Genomic DNA, 10,388 nt, shown 5'->3' on the forward strand with positions numbered 1-10,388 from the left:
ATATGATAGATAAGTAGATATTATTTTGAATGTACTCATAAAACAAATGAACATTTTTATTAATTTATTATATTAATGCTATTTCAACTTTATATTAAATAGTATGGTTGCTAAATATTGATCAGTACAAATGGATAAGGATAATACAGTAATAAGCATAATCATAACAGCAATAATAATCGTTTTCATGTGTTTCTCTGTTCTATTGGTAAAAATAAGAATTTTGATCATAATTAATCTGCCCTTGTCTTTATTGTTCCTTTTTAACACTGTCTGTCACCATAAATCTTGCCTCCTGTGGCCTGACAGGTCTGTCTCTGCTGACGTTGCTCATTACGCCTGCGGACAGTTATTTCAGCGGCACTGTGACACCAATACTAATTGACCTGGAGGAAGGGAGGGACAACAAGCGAAAGGAAACAAAAGAGGGACAATAGAATGAGTGAAAGAAGTGAAAACCACAGAAAAAAACTGTGACAGGGAAGAAATCACACCGATGGGATCGAGGAGGTTATATGTGCCTTATATAAACATCAATAAATCAATTTGCATAATGTTTAAGACATACTGTAAACAAGCAATGCTTTACATGTCTGTCCTAAGACCAACACCACCCACATAAGGTTTTCAAACCAGACTTTCCAATACACTTCTGGTCTACTGGTCTGACTTAAATATCTGCAGGTCTCCAGTAGACCAGAGTATGACCATGATTAGACCACAGAATACATACTGGAACCTTTAACAAATTGGTTTTATGTACAAGCTATTATGAAAGATGTAATGAAATAAATGAAAAAACTGATATGGTTGTTTAAGTATAATACAGATTAGCATTCCTATCCTCCTTGCTGCTCCCTGTATTTGTGTGTAGTATTATGTAGCTCTGACTGTGGTGTGTATTCTCTGAGTGCTCTGCCTCGGTGAGCTTGGAGTCCAGGTGCCACGTTTGATTTGACCGCCGCAATAAAGCAGTGACAGGCCCATTTTCTCCTGTGAACCCAAGTTGCTCAGTAGGCCTGAGCAACACTTCTACTGCTCCAACAATGCTGGGGTGCCATAATTGCTGTGGGCAGTCTTAACAAAAAATCACTACACTATTCCTCTTGTATTCTTATTGGGAGCTACAGTGAAAGCAGCAGAGACTCTGAACAAGGTTGGTGTTTGTAAATTCAATAGAGAGCCAAAAACATGCAGATGTGTTGCTGTTGCTCTAGTCTTCTCCTAGAATTTGCCTGCAATTGATTGATTGAATTGATTTGCTACATGATCTTGTCAAAACCTAGCATCTACATTACCATTGATACAACCAGACTGCTGATAGTTCAATCAGAGATTTTGATGTATTATGTTAGTAGAAGTTAGCAAGTAGGCTCCAGCTACAAACAAGAGGCAACCTCCGAGACTGAGGTTGAATTTTTTTTATAACTCACCCGTTTAAAATATACTGAGACTAAAAGTTATGTATAATTAAGGGTGTGGCTGCTCAGAGTGACAGGTGAGAGGGTCCCACCACAGGTGGCTGGTCACTAGTTGTCTCCACACACTCATTAGACCTAGCAGGTGGAGTGAAGTGCTACCAACATGGTGATGGCCGGACACTGCTCTTCAGAAAACCAATGGGTGACATCATGGTGGGTTTGTCCAGTTTTTATATACAGTCAGTGGCCACAAGCAGAGATGAGGAGTGGGCTATAGCAGCCTTGTAACCTCACTTCTTTATCCACACCCTCAAATATACAGTGTACATATATATATGGCTGTGGCTCATGAGGTAGGGCAGTCATCTCCTGACCAGCAAGTTGGTGGCTCGACTCCCGGTCTCCCCGCATGCCTAAGTGTCCCTGAGCAAGACACTGAACCCCGATTTGCTCCCGGTGGCTTGACTGGTGCGTGGTAGCCTGTCGTCATTTTTTTTTTCACATTCCTGGAACCAGACTTTGTCACTTCTCTCCAAAACCACTATCGACACGATAGGACAGTGGCAACAGTTTCTGTCAAATCTCACGTTGACACAAAGACAAACATCAAAAGTCTCCTCTCAACAGCCTGCGATCCATTATTACGGATCGATAGAAGCCTGTGAATATGCAAGAGGCCAGAACACAAACCCTGAAAACAAACACAAACTGTATTCCCACAGATTGAAACTGTAAAACCAAATACATTCACACGCACACACACACACATGCAACTGCTGGTAACTGCTGGTAATCTGTGTCATAAAGCAGAGTCGGGCTCATTAATAATGCACTATGTCTGCTTGCAGCAGGATGTGTAAAGTGGAAAATATTTAGGTTCAGTCATTCAGATTTTCAGCACTATTTGACTCTATGTGGACATTAAATGTTACTGTATGTCTTCTGTATCTCTATAGTTTTCTTCTTGCCATCAAATATCATGAAGAGATAAAAACCAACAATGAATTGATCTTACTAACTTACTTACTTATTTAGTTCCACAGAGCTGCACTGTTGTCCAAACACTTTTAAAAGCACATCAATGAGCCATGTTCCTTTTTTACTGTGAACAACCTTCCAGCAGCTCAAAGTGTATAATCTCTCTCATTCTTATTAGGCTTTTAATATGAAGCATCTGTAGGAAGTGTTGAGTTTCACTGACAGCAAGTTAACAGTGACTGAAAAAACAGTAAAGTAGAAGTGATTAAAAGGAATGTGGCAATAACAGTTTTTATGTAGAGAGCGTCCTCACCACTGGCATCACAGTCTGGTATGGTAACACCATACAGGCAGAGAGGAAGGCTCTTCAAAGAGTCATAAAGACTGCAGAGAGGATCATTGGGACTGAACTGTCTGCTATGAACACACTATACACACAGCGCTGTCGCAAAAGAGCAGAGAACATAATCAGAGACTCACTCCACCCAGCTCACACTCTGCTCAGACACAAAAACTGCACCCACAACCTCAGGCACAGCAGAGCAGGCAGTATCATCACACCCAGAGTATGATTTTACAACAGCGTTTTCCCTGCTACAGTAAGACTGATGGCAAATACTAAACGTGAAAAACCTGTGCAATAACTCCTCATTACCGTACTGAGTAGAAGACCATATATAATTACATTATGTGCAATATTTGAAACTCCCCATTTTACCTGTTATCTTATTCTCGTATCCACAATTACAAAAACTATTTGTATTCTGGGGTATCCTTGTTTTTTGTATTTTGTATTCTTTTGTATTCTTGGGTAATTTTATACTTAGACTAGGTGTTCGTTATTTTGGCTTTAAACTCTTTACTTGACTCCAGGAGATCCCTGCACAAGAATTCCTATATGCCTAGACTGTCTGTTTATGCATAAATGGCAAATAAAAATCTTGAATCTATGTTTGAAAGGGGAAATGAAACGAGCAAAGCAGCAAGAGTGGCATGGAATTAGTACTGTGTAAATGTAAATTTAACTATTAAGTTTCGCTCTTCTACTTCATGTCTCGTATTTGTAGTTAGCTTCTGTGTGTGCTATTGTATTCTAACACTGATTTGAGCATCGTTTTCTTTTCATCCATAATTCACTTGTAGACACGGTCAGGCAGTGTCCTCCGACCAAACAATGGACTCCTCCTCTCCCACTCTCTCTCTCTTCCTCCCTCCATTTTGCCTGGTTAACCCGGCTGCGAGGTGAAGAAGAAGTGAAGTGAGCAGACCGAGGCGGGTCACGCCGAGATTCCCATCAATAATTCATTGGGCCGCTGCTGCCTCTGCTCCTGTGTTCAATTCCCCTGACAATCACATAATACCTCCCACCCCCAAAAGAGAGAGAGAGAGATGGGTCCAAGGGAGGAGAAAGATGGCAAGAGAAAGAAACTGACTCAAACCAAGGTAGAAGGAAAAAAGAGAGACACAGTGGAAAAGCTATTTCGATAGATTTTTAAAAATGTGTTTTCTTTTATAGCACCGTGTACTAGTGTGTATCCCATCTGTTGTCTTTTCCTAAAAAAATAAAAAAATTCAATAATCACGCTCCCACAGGTCAGGGCTCTGTGCAGGCTAGTCAAGTTCTTTTTTAATGGAGTTAGCTTTGTGCATGGGTGCACTGTCATGTTGAAACAGGAACAGGACAAACACGAAATGTTGACACAGAGTTGAAAGAACACTTTTGTCTAAAATGTCATTGAAACTCTAGCATTAAGATTTCTACTCACTGGAACTATCAGACATTTTGTTTTACACCACCCTGTACAGCCCCACTGATCTCACACATGTCACAATTATCCTGGCCATTTTTCTGTCACAGTGTTTTATGTATGTAGCTAGGAAGCTAGCTCCTGTATGTAGGAAGATGATGTTCTTAATCCCTCCTGCAAAGCACTGGTTATGTTTCTCCAGCCTGGGGCAACAGTGGTCAATGAACACAACACCTGGTCCATCTGAATCACTGAAAAATGTGGGATGCAAGCCAGGATTAAGAGGTTTAGAACCAGGATAAAGAGACCTAGCCAAAACCATGAAAAGTATCCATAGACCAAATGTTCACTACAGCATGTGGACCCATAGAATGCAATTATCATTATACCATTAAAGCAGATTTTTATTTTGAAATATCTGAATCAAATGTGACAGCTAAATTCTTTGTGTATAGCTTAAAGTTAGATGACCTCAACAAACACTTCTTTACCAAAACTGTCGCTGTTTGCTTTTACATTGATCCAACTAATCAAGTAATGATCTCAACATAAGCAGGACTACATCAAGAAAGTCGTTTAGGAGCCAGAAACAGATTCAGAGAGAAATGTGAACCTAAAAGAACCAAGGTAAGAATGTGATGAGATTTACAACATAATTATTTTCGTTGCTGTGAACATACACAACATGAATGTAGATAGTGTAACAGCAGACAAAATAACACCACAAATAACCTCTCCCTCCTCATTTCTTTCTTCCCCTTGCTGCTCCTCTCTGCTCGACTCAGAGTCAGGGGAATATTTGCTCGATCTATTGTGTTAGTGTTGGTGACCTTTGACCTCAGCTCTATTGGTTGCTTGTAGCATTGTTGATCTAGGAACTGAAGCTTCCTTTGTTTCTACAGTCATTTTAAAGTCACCTGAGAAAAGAAAGAGCTATGAGATGAGCCAAATGTAATGCCTGACAAAACTGTCTAAAATGCTAATATCTGAAGTGACTGTCTCTGAACTGAATGTGTTATTGTTGAAATCAAGGACAAAACTATGAGCTATACATACTGTAGCTGTTGAATTGCCCAGTAATTGAAATAATTCAATTTTCTGAATTTCAAGCATTAAAAAAGTCCAGCCGTGCCATCAGTCACACAGAAACAGAGTCTGAAGATCTCTGGTGCCTACTCTCTTTTTTTCCTACACCTGTTCAAGGTACAACGTGTAAACCTGACAGACTTAAAGCTGTTGCAAGATGTATTGTTTTCAGTTTTGATGAAGCTAGGTTAGCAAGTTAATATTCCCCTGCCTCCGGTCTTTGATCTTAGCTAAGCAAAAACCATCCTCGACCAGGCACAGAGGACCTCGCCACGTGTCAGAGTGACAATGGCATTATTGTGTTTTTGCCTTTAGTGGAGGTTATCTGTCAGCACAATATACAGCAAAACTGTCTGTAAGGCTAACACTTTTTGAGATAAAGCCATAAATTGTGTTAGCTTATAGGTCTAACTAGCTCAGAGTTAGCTTCTAGGCTCTGGGCACAAACCTGGCTTTAGTCAATAAAACTGAATATGAAAAAATAATAATAAATAAAAATAAAGGGTTCTGTGGGGGTACCTCTGTAGCCCATAGTTTAGGTGCCAACCACAGTTCGACTCCTGTCACATCCCCCTCTGTCTGACTGTTTTCTTGTTTATCTCTGACTGTCAAATAAAGGCAAAAATGCCTGTTTTATTCACTCACTCATTCATTCATGTACACACACCTTTTTTACAGTGCTCTTTATAGTGCCCGGTCAAGACAGCAGCATATTTAAAATCACACCAGGATGAAACACTACACAAGATAATATGTAAAACCTACAGATTTAGGAACACAGAGACAGTGGGGGGAAACAAAACAATTAGTTAGAAACAGGAGCAAGCTGAAAATGACTAATTCATCCAACCAGTGTGTCCACAGTATAGTCAGTGTTACCAGTGTCATTAGCTTAAGTTCCTTTTGGAAGCTATTCCACACGGCATGTACAGTAAAAGCCTTCTTTCCCATCTCTGACTGAATGTTTGGGAGAAACAGCAAATACAAGCCTAAAATGGGGTTTTGTAGCAAAGATATGTTTATGTTCCTCAAGGTTAGAAATATAAATAGAATCATTTTCATATTGGTCCCAGAGCTTAGGTTCTGTCTCTTATTTCCATTAGTATCACAAAATATTAACCAATATCCAGCTCAAACGATAATTTGAACTTTGATATGTGAAAATTGGGCCGTATAAAAGAGAAAACAGAATCATAAATGCAGCTGCCAGCGAGTGGTGTATGTTATCAGAGGAGAAGCAGATGAGAGCCGCTCCATCAGAAAGCAGTATAAGTACGAGGCTGTTCAGTGTGTATCTGCACACTGACATTTTACAACACACAGGAGAGTACACATCACATGAACGCTCCCCTGCTTTCTTCCAGCTCCACCCTCCATCCATCGTCACTCGTGTCATTTCCTATTAACCTATATCATCAAATACCAGCCCCGAAAATCAAAGAACCCCTAATGAAATAACAGTCAAAGCCTGCAGAGGTAATCTCATCCACGTCAGCATGTGCACGAATGTAAACTATGAAGGTCTGAACTGGACCAAAACTACCCACCCAATCTCGGCAAGGCTGTGGCAGATATTTTAAAAAGATCCTGTGGTATGTTGCAGACTTATTATAAAGATAGCATAAGAAATAAAGTGATTTATTATAGAGTTATGCTAAAAACACCACAGAGAAATAAAGGAAACACAATAGGTCTTATTAGAATGCTGTTAATACTGAGTTATACTGAATACAAAAAGACATTAAGCTCCTAAAGTGGTTCATTTTACATTTATTTGTGTAGGTGTTATAGGTATACACTTTGTAGAATAACTAATAAATCTTCACTATTAGAAATAAACTCAGTCAAACCCCTTATAGGCTATATATTCTGACTATATGTATTTATACACGTTTTGCTTGTCTCTGGTCTCTGATCTGTTTCTTGTCCTGCTCTAATGCTAAATTTCACTCCTGGAGTCATTTTTTAAAAACTATTGTACAGATACTTTATGAAAAACATTGTCAACATGAGTCAGGTACTTTATATGATTGTTATGGAATAATTATAGCATATTTATTTGATATTAAAAAACAACAACTAATTAAGAATTTTTTTATGAATGTATGATACACAGTAAATTTCAGGTTGTCTATTAAATTAAATGTTCATTTTATTATTATATTTTTATAACATTTAAATTTTATATGTTGTCATTTCACACATATGTTTGGTAAAAAAAAATGTAACGCATCATGCACATTAAAGGAATCCATTTCAGTTTCAGTTTATTAGACTTCACCAGCATATTCCACTGAGTAACAGTACTGCCAGGGAGGCCTGGAAATATATATCAAATATCACAAATATATCCATATAAAAAACGGTTTGCGCTGAAGGTTTTATTGCTGGAACTGTTGCACACATTACAGGAACTGATTGCTGCATGATGTATAACTGCAGTAATACACTGACAAATGAAAACCATTTATTCAAGAGGAAACGACAAAAGAGCCACGTTTCTCTATATATTGCCAGGTTGGTGGTAGTATACTGCTTAGGTAATTTGATTGTTGTGTTTGTTTGTTTTTAATCCAAAAACGTAGGAGAATTGTCTCAGTTATGCAGTTTTGAGCCCCACGGAGTATTAAGAGTTTTGCACAGTGAAACTCTGTTGCCAAAGCAATTGTAAAATACTGAAGTAATTATCGTACTAAGTGCATGAATCAATAAAATGTAATGAAGCAACGTTAAGGTACTGACAGCGAGGCAAGGTCACACTGCTGTTTGTTTAAAACTGAATACGAATTGTGATGCCCACAAAACTCATGATGGTCCCAATGATCCCAAAGCACTTGTCTGAGAGTAAATCCATCTACTACAGGGGTGCCACTCAGTGTGTTACAGCTGAAATATGACCCCACCTCATACAACATATAAAAGTTTTGCAGTTCAGTAAATATTCTGTTGGGGCTGGGGACATTTTTCTGCTTTTTTCAAATAACCAATTTAAAAACTCAATGAATTTGTTACTAAAAGCTGAAACTGGGGTCCTGTAATGTTAATGCAATGAGGTTGTGCAACACATCCTAAACTGTTTTATAGTTGTTTTATTTTGTGCTACCTGACTCCTCTTCTTCCCTTCTTTATCAGACACATGCCCCCATGCCTTTATTTACTATTTCTAATTTAGCTTTTCTCTGAATGATCTGGTTTTTAAATATTTCTTCATGTATCTATTATTATGAATGTAAAAATGCTTGTTTTTCTTTAACGCGTGAACTCAAACTGTCTTCACTGGCCTACCAAAAATAAAAACACCTCTGTAAAATATTACACAAATTAGAAAATCTTACCATAAAGAAACTAAACGGCAACAGCAACATTAAACTCTATGTTACACTACTCTTGCGAATCTGGGAATAATCCAATCTCAGTCCGATCTTTAAAAGCCATGTGATCTTTTTTATTTTTCTCCATGGTGCTGCTGCTGTCCCCTGCAGACAATAGAGGCTTGTTGTTGGGACACAAAGCAGGTTCCTCACTAGAGGGGGCACCAGATCCACAAACCTTCAGGTTTATGTCACAGCCTTCTGTTCACTTCAAGCTTCTCACAACCAGACACAATTCCTCCTCTCTGTCCTAATGATTTCTCACACCTTTCTCTGCTAATGCCACAGGAAGACAAATAAGCCTTTAACAGGGTAATGACAGTAATGACACCAGCTGAATATATAATTCCTCAAAGCTGAGACTAGTTCACCCCTTGACAAAGCCTAAACCAGCAAACAAAAATAATAATAAATTATCCCCTAAATTTGTTGTGAAAGTAAAGCACTGCGTTTCCTGTTCTTCTTCTCCCTTTCCTTTGGTTTTCTAACAGCTTCTTTTATTTTTAAGCATACCTGATCTTTTTTGGGTTAAATACACAATTTGTATTTAGTAAGGGTGCAGTGTTTTCTAACATACATGAAAATAAAGCGTGTGCACACTGCAGAGAGGGGGACTGTTGGAGGGAAATCCCGTGACCTTGTCATTTCCTATCGATCTCTTGTTGTTACTGATCAATAATGGTAATCATAACGCCTGTGATTCCAAATAAATTTCATTCGTCTAAATTGGAGTGCTGTGCTGGAGAGGAGACACGAGGAAACACCAAGGCAAAGTCAGCAAAGGCTGAAAAATCAGAACAACAAAAGGGATGACGGGGAAATCACTTTGGATTTTATATGGGAAGTTGCCTATTTAAACTTTAAGCAAACCACAACACCAGCGTGGCTCCGCACTTTGTCTCTTCTTCTCTTACCTGCTAGTCTGAGGGCCGACATCCTCTGAAACTCGGGCTCCTGCAGCCACTTCCACATCCTCCTGAACGTCTCCCGGCCTGACTTTAGCTTACTCCAGGGTTTGGGGTTCCTCAGCAGGTCCGACAGGGTCCCCTGGGATCGGCACAGCACCCTCTGGGCGAAGATGGCCTGGGGGATGCTGTACCTCTTCAGCTCCGCCGTGATCCTCTGCGCTACCTCTTTGGTGTTGATTTCCTCCAGCTGTCCTGAACTGTTACCCCCCTGCGTACCCGAGGAGGAGGGCGGTCTTTCCCGGGTAGAAGCCAACACTGGCCCGTGGGATGGAGACTGGAGGTGTGTGGGGGGGTGGTGACCCGCCGAAGAGGCACCCGGGTGCCCCGGATGGTGCATTCCGTTCAAGTGCGGCATCATCCCTGCCCCTGGACCGCCGAGGCCTCGGTGCTGGTGGTGATCCCCTCTGGCCAGCATGGAGGCGGTGTGGTGCGCGTCGAAGTTCAGCATCTTGTCGTGGCCTCCGTGCGTCGTCGTGCCATAATTGTGGAGACCCTGCTGAGTGTTGTGTATGGAGCCCAGGCCATTGCCCAGCACCGGGGACAGGCTCTGACCCATCCCGGACATGTGGTCCTTGTGGTAGGGGCTGTAAAGGTTGTTCATGCCCGGTAGCCCCCGCTCGTCCCGCATCAGGGTGAAGCTCCCGCTTACGTTCCCGGAGAGCCGCTGGTGGTGGTGGTGGTGATGATGATGGTGGTGAAACTTGTCTGACACGGTGGAGATGGGGGGCAGCGGCTGCAACGGGGTTAAGGTGGTGTAGGTGCCGCTCATCCCCATCCCAGGAGAGGACGTGTCGCAGGGCACGCTCATGGCGGGGT

General features: G+C 40.7%; 1 protein-coding gene across 1 annotated transcript in view; it reads right to left on the reverse strand.

The window, feature by feature from the left end:
- onecut2 (one cut homeobox 2) overlaps window positions 1-10,382 on the reverse strand; it is a 29,543-nt gene extending 19,161 nt beyond the window's left edge. The window contains exon 1 of the mRNA XM_020601141.1: window positions 9,519-10,382. Coding sequence (XP_020456797.1) covers window positions 9,519-10,380 — 862 coding nt within the window. The 5' untranslated portion in view covers window positions 10,381-10,382. The remainder of the gene's footprint in view (window positions 1-9,518) is intronic.
- Window positions 10,383-10,388: the final 6 nt, after the last annotated feature.

Source organism: Monopterus albus, unplaced genomic scaffold (genome assembly GCF_001952655.1).
Source record: "Monopterus albus unplaced genomic scaffold, M_albus_1.0 scaffold50.1, whole genome shotgun sequence".
Taxonomy (NCBI): domain Eukaryota; kingdom Metazoa; phylum Chordata; class Actinopteri; order Synbranchiformes; family Synbranchidae; genus Monopterus; species Monopterus albus.